General features: G+C 32.6%; 2 protein-coding genes across 2 annotated transcripts; both read left to right on the plus strand.

Annotated features, from left to right (window-relative positions):
* Positions 1–1,987: 1,987 nt before the first annotated feature.
* LOC146958192 (polyadenylate-binding protein 5-like) lies at positions 1,988–6,676 on the plus strand. Its single transcript, XM_085739765.1, has 7 exons — positions 1,988–2,527; positions 3,512–4,290; positions 4,462–4,539; positions 4,621–4,710; positions 5,138–5,437; positions 5,519–5,713; positions 6,128–6,676. Exons 1-7 carry the CDS (start codon positions 2,278–2,280, stop codon positions 6,353–6,355), a joined length of 1,920 nt encoding a protein of 639 aa, XP_085595891.1. The 5' UTR covers positions 1,988–2,277; the 3' UTR covers positions 6,356–6,676.
* A 3,610-nt stretch (positions 6,677–10,286) lies between these two features.
* Positions 10,287–14,400, plus strand: LOC146958193 (stachyose synthase-like). Its single transcript, XM_085739766.1, has 4 exons — positions 10,287–11,829; positions 12,620–12,797; positions 12,914–13,281; positions 13,612–14,400. Exons 1-4 carry the CDS (start codon positions 10,375–10,377, stop codon positions 14,173–14,175), a joined length of 2,565 nt encoding a protein of 854 aa, XP_085595892.1. The 5' UTR covers positions 10,287–10,374; the 3' UTR covers positions 14,176–14,400.
* The last annotated feature ends 1,004 nt before the right edge of the window (positions 14,401–15,404 follow it).

The following is a 15,404-nucleotide window of genomic DNA, read 5'->3' on the forward strand; positions in this document are numbered from 1 at the left end:
TTCTTCCCCTATCCACCTTGATGTAAAGAAGCGTGCATTTGTGTAGAAGGTGATAGAAGGAACCAAATGGAATTGGAGAAAAAGGCAGTAATTTGAACAAACAAGTCTCATGAGTCATGACAAACTGAATTTGGAAAAACCTTTGAGATGAAACTTCATACTTCAATCTCATTTTGTTCTAAAATAAATTGGTGCAAAGTATACAATTTATCATGATCTGGTTTGACCAAATTTTCCAAGTAATTTTTAACTTTATGGTAGTTTTATTGGATTTATAACAGGTGGTTTTTCGATTAGTTTCTGTTTTGAAGTTGCTCGTTTGTTTTAAATAGATCAGGCGATTCAAACATAGGAAAACAAGTTAGAAGGCAATTTAAACAAGTGATCTACTCTCTCGATAGAGCACTCTATATTTTAGGTTAGGTCGTATGTCCTTATTAGTCATCCTAACCTATTTCCACCCTTAAAAATGCAAGTAACTATTTAAGCATGCCTAACAAACTTCGCAAACGGTCTATTAGACTGACAAGCGAACCCCATTGAAGTGGGAGAAACTTGTTGGGAAAAAATAAGATAGAAAAATAAAGAAACACAATTGCAACACAAGAACTTGTGGAAAATTCAACAATCAGAGAAACACAACTGCTAGACAGTAATACTATCTGAATTATTTTACAATACCTAGAATTTTCTTATACACTGTGTACGTGTATGTATGTGTTTGCAATTTCTATGCATATAGGAATTGTAGTAACAACACCTCACACGTTCATGAATCTAAATGATTGTTTGTCCATAAACAAATCAACATTTCAGGCAAACTTCCCTGTCCATGAATCTTTTTAATATTGTTCCATTTTAAACGCATCTTGTGGTATTTCCTTGCAAATTTCTAGTTTGTGTTTCTGACCTGTTCTAGCTTGTGTTTGATAGGCCATGTTTTAGTAAATTAAAAAATACATAGTCAAAAAGGAAATTTACCTATATTGTATTTTCAATGTAAAACTTCTTCTAAGATCCTTACCGTATGCTATTAAGATACAAATTAATAAAACTCAATAAAGATTAATGACTCAATTTGATCTTTTACAATTTTTTCTCAACACAATTTAATTATTTACAAAAAATAATACCAAAATTATTCCCTAACATTTTTATATGAAAGACAAATTAGTCATCGATTCATTATGATATAAGAACTAATTTGTCACTGGTTGAAAATTACCAAGGACTAATTTGATTTTATTAAGTTGCGAGAATATTAATATATATCAAATTGAATTTTTACTCATAAATAAAATATAACACTTTTACTAATGACGCTTAGATGAGATGACGTGAGTCTCTTTCTAGATTAACCAAAGTCCTGAGTCCGAATCTACCTTTGGATATGCAACAATGTTAAAACTCTTAAAAAAATACTCCCTCCGTTTCAAAATGAGTGTCGTTTTAGGTGTTTACACACATATTAAGAAATGTAATGATTAAAAGAAAGAGAACGATTATTTTACCAAATTATCCTTATTAACTATTGGTTAGTTTTAAAAGTAATACGTTGGAAGTAGTGTGCAGAGTATTAATTGGAGGGCACAATTGAAAAGAAAAAGTTATTATTGCATTGGAAACTGAAAGCGACATTCATTTTGAAACAAATGTTTTTGGCTAAAGCGACACTCATTTTGAAACGGAGGGAGTATTAATCTATGCAATTGCGCTCGGATGATACTAAATTTCCCACCCATTTAGATCTCATAAAACTCGAGGTATTAGTCTTCGCAATTATGCACAAAAGTTACATGAATTTGCTATTCATTGAATCCCATAAAACTCAAAAAATTAGTCTTAATTGGGCGCTGAGGTTACCCCACAAAAAATATATATAACATTTTAAATAAAAAAACACGCAAAACAAGTTGCGCCAAGTCATCATTCCGAAAAGACCACCAAAATACGTAGGACAAAACGCGAAAATGAGAACGAAAACGACATTGCACTTTCACTTTCCAGCACGCATGGGTGGCATATATAAACTCAAACTCCTCGTCCCGAACCATTTTCATGTCCTCTCTGTTCCTTATTTTCAGAGGTAAGGAAAACAGAAAAAACAAAAAACAAAAAATAAATAAAAATAATAATTTCTCAAAAACAAAAAATAGGAGTTTGTTTTCTGATTTGTTCCTCTCACAGTTACTGTAGTTACACTTTCTTCTTGTTCCCTGTTCTCGTTCTCACTTTCGCCATTTCAATTTTCTGTTATTTTTCACGGGAAATAACGGAATGGCTGCGATTTCATCACCGATGGTTCAGTCTCCGAATGTGGTGGCTCCGGCGACGGCAGCATTGACCGGAGGACCGTTCGTGAATGCGTCACTTTACGTTGGCGATCTCGAAGGGAGTGTGAACGAAGGACAACTTTTTGATCTGTTTAGCCAAGTCGCTCAGGTTGTTTCAATTAGGGTCTGTAGGGATCAGACTAGGCGATCCTCTCTTGGTTACGCTTATGTCAACTTCACCAATGCTCAGGATGGTGAGTTTTTATTTTTCGAAATTAATTTGTTTGATCTTTTATTTGATACTGATATTTGTTAACTGTTTCTTGTTAATTTGGTTTTTGCATGTCGATTTCGTCGTAATTAATCATCTATGTGTTGTAATTTGGTTTTTGCATGTCGATTTCATCGTAATTAATCATCTACGTGTTGTTATCATCGTAATTATCATCAATTTCATTTATGAAGCATAAACACGACACAAATACTAATACATCCACACCGATAATTTGAGAAAGGAACATAAGTCATTGTGATCATGTGTCATGTTGGACACTAACATGTATCGGACAGACACCGGACATAACATCGACACAAATACATAACACCATAAAATTTTAAGAAAATGATATAAATCAATGTAATCACAAGTGTCAGTATCGGATACTACACATGTCAGACACTGGGACACGTCTTCAATAAGAAGTGTCGGTGCAATTGATAACATTGAACATGCCTTCGATGCTACAAAGATTCTTGTACATTGTACAAAGCTAAGTGTTGGGTAGTTGTTGATGTTTTGTTTTACCTATATAGAATGACTTATTAGATGTATTCCGAGATTCATTATTCATATCATAACTTATGTATGTTGAATGTGAAATCCAGATGAACAATTGTAAGGATGAAGGTTGATGTTGTCCTTGTTTATAGTTGTATCTATTAATTAATTATACCAACCCATTTTTATGTATTTATTTTAACGGCATATTAATGTTGGGGGTATTAGGTTGGTCATTGTATTAATTTGTATTATTTGACGGCTTTGTCACATTGAAGAAACCACAAAATCTGTGCACAAATTTCTTCTTCTGAACTGTGATGTACTGTTTATTCTCATTTTACATCCATAATAATTAATATATGGATGGACTGTTGTTATCATAGGTTTTGGTAGTTATTAAAAATATCTTATGGTTGATATGCATTGTTGATCCTATTTTTGTTTCTTGATTTTTCAGCGGCCAATGCAAAGGAACTTCTCAACTTCACTCCTCTGAATGGGAAACCTATTCGTATCATGTTTTCTCAACGTGATCCAAGTGTTCGGAAAAGTGGATCGGGCAATGTGTTCATTAAGAACCTGGACACATCAATTGATCACAAGGCGTTGCATGACACTTTTGCTGCGTTTGGCCCTGTACTTTCTTGTAAGGTGGCTCTTGACAGTAATGGTCAGTCAAAAGGGTATGGCTTTGTTCAGTTTGACAATGAAGAAGCTGCAAAGAGTGCCATCAAACAGTTGGATGGCATGTTGATAAATGATAAACAAGTCTATGTTGGGTTTTTTGTTCGCCACCAGGAAAGGGTTAGGACAAATGGATCGCCCAAGTTCACTAATGTGTATGTGAAAAATCTTTCTGAAGCATCAACTGATGAGGACTTGAAACAACTTTTTGGCCCCTTTGGCAAGATAACTAGTGCAACAGTCATGAAAGATGCAAATGGGAAATCTAGATGCTTTGGTTTTGTGAATTTTCAAAGTCCAGATTCAGCTGCTGCTGCAGTTGAGAAGTTAAATGGAACTGCTATCAATGATGACAAGGTTTTATTTGTGGGGAGGGCTCAGAGGAAAGCAGAAAGAGAGCATGAGTTGAAAGCCAAGTTCGAGCAGGAAAGAATTAACAGATATGAGAAATTGCAAGGGGCTAATTTGTACCTGAAAAATCTTGATGACGATTTTAATGAAGAAAAGTTGAAAGATCTATTTTCTGAGTTTGGAACTGTAACATCTTGCAGGGTATGTTAAAGATTATTTTTATTGACCGTCTCTCTGCATATATTTATTTGTTTGTGAACATGCGCAACTATGTCCTTTTTTGTGTGCATTATATACTTCCAACATACCTTTTTTACTGGTCAATTTTATTGATATTATTTTAATCAATGAAATTATATGTTGCATTATTAGGTGATGTTGGATTCACATGGTCATAGCAAGGGTTCTGGTTTCGTGGCCTTTTCTACTCCCGAGGAAGCAAATAAAGCGGTAAGTATTCAAAGAAGCGTGGCTGAGCTACATGTTTATTTTCATAATCGATTCTTAAGCTTTCTATTGTTGTTTGTCCAGTTGAATGAAATGAATGGAAAGTTGGTGGGAAGAAAGCCTTTGTTTGTTGCTGTGGCTCAGCGCAAAGAAGAGAGGAAGGCTCAGTTGCAGGTGATGCTCTTCTTTAACATCATTATGCACATATGATTTCAATACTTACTTCATTATTAAGTAGCTGACTGGCTATAGCTTATAATTAGTGGATTTGCTTTGACTGCCTTTGTTGAAATATTCATTTTTGCTTTGTAATATATAACACTTCTTCATTTTTGCTTTGTTGAAATATTCATTTTTGCTTATAATTGGTATGTTGTATGACTTGTATCTAGTTTTTTTAAATGCTCATCTTTTTTGTGTACAATTTATTTGAGTTCTGCTATTTGACATTCCTTTATGAATCCTCATGGTTGATGTTTTAGACATAACCCGTTTCCCTTTAAACATTTATTTACTTTCACAGTTCTCATGGTCGGTTGACTGTGTTTTGGAGTTTATTCATAAAATCAATGGGTGGCTTAACAAGTTATTTTCTCTGTAGGCACATTTTGCTCAAATCCGTTCCCCTGGTGGAATGGCACCGCTGGCTGCAGGGCTTCCTGGGTACCATCCAGGGGCACCAAGACTTGCCCCTCAGCAGTTGTATTACGGTCAAGGCACACCTGGCTTCATACCACCTCAGCCTGCTGGATTTGGTTTCCAGCAGCAGATCTTGCCTGGAATGCGGCCTGGTGTTGCTCCGAATTTTGTTATGCCATATCAGCTCCAAAGACAGGGTCAAAATGGGCAACGGATAGGTGCTCGACGAAATGGAAACCTCCAACATGTGCAGCAGAATCAAGTAATTATTACTTAAATTTAAATTTTGAGCTTTTTATAATGACTTGTTTTATCGCATTAAAAACATATATATTGAAAGCAGATGTTGCATCGTAACTCCAACCAAGGGTATAGATATATGGCCAACAATCGAAATGGCATGGATCTAGCAGGTCCAATGTTGCCGATGACATTTGATGGTTCTGGAGTTTCTGCTGCTCCTATTGATAATCAGCGTCCAGGGTCTACATCACTTGCCTCTGCTTTAGCTTCTGCTACCCCAGACAATCAGCGCATGGTATGTATAAGTTGCATTTGGTATTTTTACATGTAGGAACTGTAGATTGTTTCCTTAGAGTAAATTGGTATTCTGATCTCTGAAAATTTACTTGCCTCACAATTTTAACCCTTTAATTAAATTATTCAAACACTTCATGTTACTCCTTTTGCCATTTATGGTAGGGTCTAGCATAATATTTGTTTAGTAATTTAAATGATAAAATCATATGCATAATTTAAACACGGATCAAATTGAGGTACATTACTAACTAAGGACTAAAATTACATTATACTTGTTTTCTATTTTTTCTTGGAAGCTATATCAATAACATATGTAGATAATTTAATTTGTAGTTACCTTTGTATCAGTTAATTTATAAAACTCATGTGTGAGAAATGTAATTTTTCGGTATGTACCAATTGAAATTATCAGATGCTCGGTGAACATCTATATCCCCTTGTGGACTGTCTTACACCAAACCAACATACTGCAAAGGTGACAGGGATGTTGCTTGAAATGGACCAATCCGAAGTGATTCATCTTATTGAATCTCCCGATGCCCTAAAAATAAAGGTCTCTGAGGCATTGCAGGTCCTTCATGAAGCTGCATCGGGATCTGAAGTTGGTGATCAGCTTGGTTCATTGTCATTGAACGAATGAAGTAATTTCAGCTGCAGTGGTAGATATGATGCATCGTCTCATATGTGAGCCGCGTTTTTGTGCTTGATAAGCTATTATTATTTTGGGGTCGTATACAATTTTGATTTATCAGAATCATATTTTATTTTTGCCAGATAAGTTATTGGTGGGCTGATATGTAGAGATTCAAGGACATGTTTTGGTAGTTATTTTAGCATTTCCATTTTCATTTTTAGCTTCTAGACAATTTTATGATTTTATTTCAATTGAGATTCTTCGTAGAGGATATTTGACAATAATTTATCTTTAGACCTGAATGATATGAACTGGGCTTTTGGTTGACATCTCTTCTCAATTTTATTGTGATGTGTTTTCTCTGCCTACACATTTGATTTTGGTTTGACAAGATCGAACCCTTATGGAGTATCAACATTTTTCTTATTAGTAGATTATGCCAACCTGCAGTTACTATTATGTCAAACATAATAATAATAGTTATTGTGTTGACTAATAAATCTCTTACTATACCAATTTGATTGAATTATTTGTTCATTATGTTTTTGCTGCTTTAAGAAATTAGTTCTGAATTTGTATTAGACAACATAGTAAAGACAGGGTCAAATTCTTGTTTAAATGGATTGATGATACACCTTTTTCTATCTACCAGGGTCAAATTCTTCTGGTAAAAAAAACTTCCAAATGGTGTTTTTTTTTTCTTCTTCCGGATTTGTGTCAAAATAAAATATATTGTTTTAGTAAAACCAAAACCAGATCAACTCAATTAAGATCTGGTTTTGTTATCCTCATTAGTTTTTGTTTTTATTAACTGCCTTCTGTGAAGTAACATTTTATTGCTAGAACTTGTTGAGGGTTTTTTTATTTGCTTCTTGAGTTTGTTGGTTAGAACTTGAAGGGGTTGTTAGTTTTACTCAACATAACAATGACTTGACCTCGTCTCAATGACTAGGCGAGGTAGTTTTTTCGAAATTCAAAGTCATGAGCAGAGAAGGAGATGTGGGTGTTGATACACACTCCTCTAGTACTTGGTCAAAGATGTATATAAAATTATAATCCTAGTTAATACACGTATATTTGCCGAACAAACAAGCACCGTTGAAGATTTTAATACTTTCTTGGTGCTCGTTGCAAAACGTCCACCAACAAAAGATGTAATGAATCACATGTATATGTAGGTGGGTGTGGTTTTGAAGAATCAATTCATCTTTTTTTATGATGCCCAGTTTTGTGGTATGTGGGATAATGCCTTGATTTGGTTGGCTTCCTTTGGGGCTATTTAGACTTCGTAATGACATTATTTTTGTAAAGAAGAGTTCAATGCTATTCATCTATTGAAGAATGTTACAAGTACTCCAATCCAAGAACACTTGGTATTTTTCATTTTATTATTATGCTATTGATTAAACAAACGATGCACTCAATCTCTTGCTTGTATTTATTTTATAAAAGGGGCCTAAACCATGGTTTGGTGATTTATTTAGGGGGTACTATTATGTATTTTTGTCGGCTAGTGTGATTTATTGTTCCTTTGTATCTTGTATTTTTGAATTTTGACACACCTCTATCTTTGTTTTTTTTTTTTTTTGAGAATTTTGAATATTCTATTAATTTTTTTACCTTTAGACCAATCTCTTAAAAAAATATATTGTAATTTGTTTAATATTCGTTTGTGTTCCATAATTCAGCTTCTTACAGAATTTTATATATATATATATATAATGATGAGTGCTATGAACACTCTAATTCAAATACTTTCTCTAACATTCACTCTTTATTAGATGAAACTTATATGAATCATACACTTTAGTAAAAGATTCCACATATAGTGGTGAAACCTACATGAGTTTAATCCAACAAAAAAAATGAGGTTCAACAAAGTGTTAGAAAGTGAATGTTCTAAACATTTCTCATGATTGTCAATTGCCTATCTATTTATGTTGCAAAAATTAAACCGGCAACTATTATGGAGTGTTTAAAACCAAAACAACCAAATAGAAGAAAACTCGTAAACCAAACCAATTCAATTAAAAACTACAAAAACCATGTTTGGTTTAGAAGTGTTCGAGCAACTTTTTACTTAACCACGCGATTTGATTTAGTTTACGGTTTTTGTTTAGCCACTCGAATCGCAAACTTAGAGAAACACACTCTCAACCCACCAAACATTCAATAAGCCCCACCTTTTCTCTTTCTTTCTTTTTCCAATTAACTATACATTACTCTAACTTGCCGCGCTTATGTGTTGTCTCACAAAAAACCGAACCAATCAAACCACATTGGTTTGGTTTAGTATGGTTTGGTTTTTTAAAATGTCAAATGAAACAAATCTAAACCACATTTTTTTAATCTTGAAATTCAGATAACTTTTAACCTCAAAATTAAAACAAACTGCACCGAAAACCGTAATTGCTAATATTTTCTTTTAGTTAAAGTTGCTAATACTTATTTTACGCATGCACAATTTTTATTAGAATATTTGAAAAAGATTATATTCAAAAATACATAATCTGATTTTTTTTACGTTGACTAAATGCCCTTAATCCTAATAGGATGCTGCACATTTTAAGAATATTTTTATTGAAGGAGAAATTCAATATTGACTTTTTATTAGGTGAAATCTATGTGAATCTCAGTATTTATGTGAGATTTATTTTTAATGTGTGAGACTCACACATAGTTCATCAAACACGAGTGAATATTTGAGAGTATCAAAAAGAAAAAAATATTCATAGCACTTTTCATGGAACAAACCTTTTTTAGGATTGACGTGTAAAAGAAAATATTGAAAATCAATGCCGTATTTATGTATATAAATTGTTTTTTTTTACAAATATATATATATATATATATATATATATATTTTATTTTTCTTTCAATAAGTCATAATTCAACCGATAAATATGACAAAATCAATGTCTTATTTATGTTATTTGTCATTTCGTCTATAAAAAAAATTTGTTATTTTTTTTCAATTTTTTACAATAATTATTTCCTTCGATTTTAGAACAAAATCAATCCTTAGATAATTTTTTTTCAGAAGCAATCCTTAAAAATTTTCAAATTTCTTTTTTGTTTATTATTCTCGGATTAAACTATAATAACTTGGATTAATTTTCTATCCTTTTTCGGACTAAAATGTTTTTCTTTTTCTACAAGAAAATAAGCTTTCTAATCAGCACTTTTTATTCTTTAAAAAAAAATCAGCACTTTTAATATTATTCTCGGATTAAATTGTGATAAATTGGATTACTTTTATTTCCTTTTTTAGACTAAAACGTTTTTCTTTTTTCACATGAAAACAAACTTTTTTTTTTGTTACACACATGAAACCTAGCTTTCTAATTGGTACTTTTATTGACTGTCAAAAAAAAATTGGTACCTTTATTATTTATTATTTTCGGATAAATTGTAGTAGATTGGATTAATTTCATTTCCTTTTTTAGACTAAAACGTTTTTCATTTCATTTTCTACAAGAAACAAGCTTTCTAAAGAGAAATGATATTTTGACAACCACTTTTTACAACTTTTGGACAACTTTCTCTCTCATACTCACATGATGTTGTTATCCTCTCTCTTCCTTTTTCTCTCTTCATTGTTTTTGACCAATAAGAATTGAGAAAAACAAGGTTGTCAACAAAGTTGTCACCAAATGGATGTCAAAATATCATTACTCCTTTCTAAATGGCACTTTTTTCATTTATTATTCTCGTATAAAATTGTAATATACTGGATTAATTTTCTTTCCTTTTTTAGTCTAAAACGTTTTTCTTTTTCTACAAGAAAACATGCTTTCTAATCAGTACATTTTTTATTTGTTATTCTCGGATCAAATTGTAATAAATTGGATTAATTTTCTTTCCCTTTTTAGACCAAAACGTTTTTCTTTTTTCTAGAAGAAAACAAGTAAGAATTTTAGTATATATACCCCATCATATAGTAAAACTTTTCACTCCACTGAACCCTATTTCTTCCTCTGTTTTTCGTACTCTGTTTTTCCTCTGTTCTTGTTCATTGTTTTTCCATGGCTCCTCCCAATCATCCAGTGAATTCCACAACCCTTGATCTTGTCAAAACTGAGTCTTTATTTGATTTATCTGAGGGAACATTTACTGTGAAAGGTGTTCCTTTGTTCCATGATGTTCCTAACAATGTTTCTTTTAGTTCTTTCTCTTCTATATGCAAAACCTCTGAATCAAATGCACCACCTTCACTTGTTCAACGTGTTCATGATTTTTCTCACAAATGTGGTTTCTTTGGATTCTCCCAAGAAACACCTTCTGATAGATTGATGAACTCTTTAGGAAGTTTCAATGGAAAAGACTTTGTTAGTATTTTTAGGTTCAAAACTTGGTGGTCTAGTCAATGGATAGGAAATTCTGGATCTGATTTACAAATGGAAACTCAATGGTTTCTCATTGATATTCCTGAAATCAAATCCTATGTTGTTGTCATTCCTATCATTGAAAAAAGTTTTAGGTCTGCACTTCACCCTGGTTCTGATGATCATGTCATGATTTGTGCTGAAAGTGGTTCAACACAAGTGAAAGCATTGAGTTTCAATGCTATTGCTTATGTTCATGTGAGTGAAAATTCTTATACTTTGATGAATGAAGCTTATAGTGCTATTAGGGTTCATCTCAACACTTTTAGGCTTTTGGAAGAGAAAACACTTCCAAATTTGGTTGATAAATTTGGTTGGTGTACATGGGATGCTTTCTATTTAAGTGTTGGTCCTATTGGTGTTTTTCATGGTCTTGATGAGTTTTCGAAAGGTGGTGTCGAGCCTAGGTTTGTTATCATTGATGATGGATGGCAAAGTATTAGTTTGGATGGTTGTGATCCAAATGAGAATGCTAAGAATCTTATTCTTGGTGGTCAACAAATGACTGGAAGACTTCATAGGCTTGATGAAGGTGACAAATTCAAGAAATATGAAAGTGGATTGTTATTAGGTCCTAATGCACCTACTTATAATCCAAAGAAGTTTCATGAGTTGATTTCAAAGGGAATTGAATATGAGAAATTGGAGAAGAAAAAAGAGGATGCTATCTTATCCAAAAGTTCTGATTTGGCTGAGATTGAGTCAAATATCAAAAAAGTAACAAGAGAAATTGATGATCTCTTTGGTGGAGAACAAAGTCATAGTGTTCCAAAAAGTGATAAAGAGTATGGATTGAAGGCTTTCACAAGGGACCTTAGGACTAAGTTCAAAGGTTTGGATGATATTTATGTTTGGCATGCACTTTGTGGTGCTTGGGGTGGTGTGAGGCCTGAAACCACACACCTAAGTTCCAAAATTATTCCATGCAAACTTTCACCTGGCCTTGATGGAACAATGGAAGATCTTGCTGTGGTTAACATTGTCAAAGGTGCAATTGGGCTAGTTCATCCTAATCAAGCCATTGACTTTTATGATTCCATGCACTCTTATCTTGCTGAATCTGGTATCACAGGAGTCAAAGTTGATGTCATGCATGTAAGTTTTTTAATTTTATTTTCCTTTACATAGTGTTATTAGAAATACAAGTTTCTGTTTAGACTTTGTTTTTTAAAATGAGTTGCTTACATGCCAAGAATAAGTAGGTGCATTAGGACCTAATAACATTGCATATAAAGTTGTATATATGAATGTATTTAGAATTGGTTATTTTCCTTTTCATGGTTAGTCTTATATATACATTGCAATTTTATTTTGTTTTATGTAAAAAATTATGACAAATTGTATCTCTTCACGTTCAAATTGTATTATTGTTTCTATATTCATGCCTTTATTACCGTGCCATTTACCAATTATGTCTATTTTTTTTACCAATTATGTCCATTTTTTTTTATAATACTATCTCTAAAACTTTAAAATTTGTTAAAGGATATTCCTAAACTATCTTGTTTGATACACAAATCTTGGGACATTGTAGAATCTACTCTTATAAAATAAGATGAATGTTTCAAAGTTAGTTTTGGTTCTATGACAATTAACCGTCGTGTATCTTCAATGAAAAAGGTGAAATTGTTATCCATGTAACTAATATGAGTTGCTTTGCAATTTTTTATACCATGTTATTATGATAGAGAAATATGGGTAGTTCAGGGACAAAGTCTTTCACCTACAATTATTGTCATACTATTTTCTTATTATTTATTTAACTGAGGTAAACTTATACTATTTATTAGCACTGGATCAAGCAATATTGAATACCGATTATGACTGTGGTAGTATTTGTTGTGGCCAAATAATAATAATAATTAATTTTATTATTGGTATGCAGACTCTTGAATATGTGTGTGATGAATATGGAGGAAGAGTTGACCTTGCCAAAGCTTACTATGAAGGGTTGACTAAATCCATTGCCAAGAATTTTAATGGAAGTGGAATCATTGCTAGCATGCAGCAATGCAATGACTTTTTCTTTCTTGGAACAAAGCAAGTTTCCATGGGAAGAGCTGGTCAGTGTACAAGCACATGATCAATGAATTTTTATTTCTATTTTTTCATTCACACACATATATGCAAGCAAAAAAAATGTTATTAACAAAAAAGGTACAATTTTTGTGTTTTGTAGGGGATGACTTTTGGGTCAATGGTCCTGAAGATGACCCAATGGGAGCTTTTTGGTTACAAGGGCTACACATGATTCATTGTTCCTACAATAGCTTATGGATGGGACAAATGATTCAACCTGATTGGGACATGTTCCAATCAGACCATATTTGTGCCAAATATCATGCAGGTTCAAGAGCTATTTGTGGTGGTCCAATTTATTTTAGTGATAATGTTGGCTCTCATGACTTTGATTTGATTAAGAAGCTTGTGTTCCCTGATGGTACAATCCCCAGATGTACACATTTCGCTCTTCCAACTAGAGATTGTCTTTTCAAAAACCCTCTATTTGATCAAAAAACTGTTCTCAAAATTTGGAACTTCAACAAGGTACTTCTCTCTCTCTCACTCACACATCTTTTAGATCAAATTCAATATCAGGGTCTAACAAAATATTTTCCATATATATATATATATATATATATATACTTTGTCTATTACTACCGCCACTTCAAATTAATAATACGTCCGATGTTCGATACATATTGTTGTCCGACACCAATGCGACATGGCACGTGTTACATTCAATTATTTTTATTTTCTTAAATTGTTATCGATATTTATTTATGTTAGTGCTATGTCGGCCTCGGTGTCCTTGTCATTGTTTTATAGGTTACTATATATTTATCTAATAAAAGAAATTGTTCATATATTCAACAGTATGGAGGAGTGATTGGTGCTTTCAACTGTCAAGGGTCAGGGTGGGACCCAAAAGTGCACACATTCAGGGGCTTCCCTGAATGCTACAAGCCCATATCTGGTTCTGTGCATGTAACTGAGGTTGAATGGGATCAAAAGAAAGAAGCAGGACATTTGGGCAAGGCTGAAGAGTACGTAGTCTACTTGAATCAAGCTGAAGAACTTTGTTTGATGACTCCAAAATCTGAACCAATCAAATTTATCATTCAACCATCTACCTTTGAGTTATACAGTTTTGTTCCAGTCACAAAGCTAGGTGGCAGCATCAAATATGCACCAATCGGATTGGCAAACATGTTCAACAGTGGTGGAACAATTCTTGATTTGGAATATGTTGAAAGTTGTGCTAAGATTAAGGTTAAAGGTGGTGGGAATTTCCTTGCTTATTCAAATGAATCACCAAAGAAGTGCCAATTGAATGGTTCTGAAGTGGCTTTTGAGTGGTTGAGTGATGGAAAATTGTCTCTCAATGTTCCTTGGATTGAAAAGGCTGGTGGAGTTTCTGATTTGGCAATTTTCTTCTAGACTACTAGAGTCTCTGTTTCTTACATACCAAGAAATGGAAGTCAAGGACAAGGACCTCTTTTGGTAGTTTTGGTAGTCTTTTTAGCATTTTCATTTTTAGATTTTCAAGATAATTTTATGATTTTGTTTCATTTGAGATTGGTAGTAGAGGATTTATTCATTAAATCTTTGATAATAATTTATCTTTAGACTTTGAATGATACCATGAATTGGGCTTTTGGTTTACATTTCTTCTCTCAATTTTGTTTCATTTGAGATTGGTAGTAGGAGTGATAGAAACACTCTCTTTCCAACACTCTAATACTCACACTTTTATTAGGTGAAATCTATGTTGGTACCACACTTTTAGAAATTGTTTCATATAAAATGGTGAAACCTACTTAGTTTCACCAGATAAAAGAGTGAATGCTAGAGATAATATTTGAAATATAGTGAGTGTTAGAGAAAATGTTAGGATTTAGTTCATTAAACCTTTGATAATAATTCATCTTTAGAGCTGAATGATATGATGAACCGGACTTTTGGTTGACATTTCTTCCCTCAATTTTTTTTTAGGTGTTCTCATTTTTTATTGTGATAAGTTTTCTCTGCCTATGCATCTGTTTTGGGTTAGGGAAATTGAACCCTAATGGATTATAGTATGTTATGCCAATGTGCGGTGACTATTATGTAAGTGATCTAAGTTATAATGAATTTGAGTCATTTAAGTAAGTAGTCAAATGTTTGATCTTTAATTCTTAAGAAAATTTGATTAAGAGGAGAGAATTCTCCTTGCGTACCTCACAGATTTTCGAAGATTGGTTGTTTTAAATCGTAATTTTACAATTTACTTTAACAATTTCTATATATAAAGATTCTTCAAAAAAAAATTCTATATATAAAGAGAGTATATATTTTTGTGGTTTTTTAATTTTTGTGGCTTTTTAATTTCCATTTTACTCTTTAATAAATTATTTTATTCACGTCTCATAAGTCCTAACTCAACTCACAAAAATGTCGAAATTGTTAGGCCGGACGTCATGATCGGGGTTTTATGTGTGTTAGTTTACGATGGCTTTGCCATCTCGTCTATCTACCAAATTTTTTATTTTATTTTATTCACAATTTAATTAAATTTTTTAAATAGTATAGTTGAATTTAAAAAACTTATCCAAATCGTCCAAAATTCTTCTTCAAGGCAATTTTTTAGTTTCCACAAGTTCATTCTATTTCATCCAATTTATTTTTCA

This window comes from Medicago sativa, chromosome 1 (assembly GCF_051527215.1).
Source record: "Medicago sativa cultivar Bolivia chromosome 1, Bolivia_mono, whole genome shotgun sequence".
Taxonomy (NCBI): Eukaryota; Viridiplantae; Streptophyta; class Magnoliopsida; order Fabales; family Fabaceae; genus Medicago; species Medicago sativa.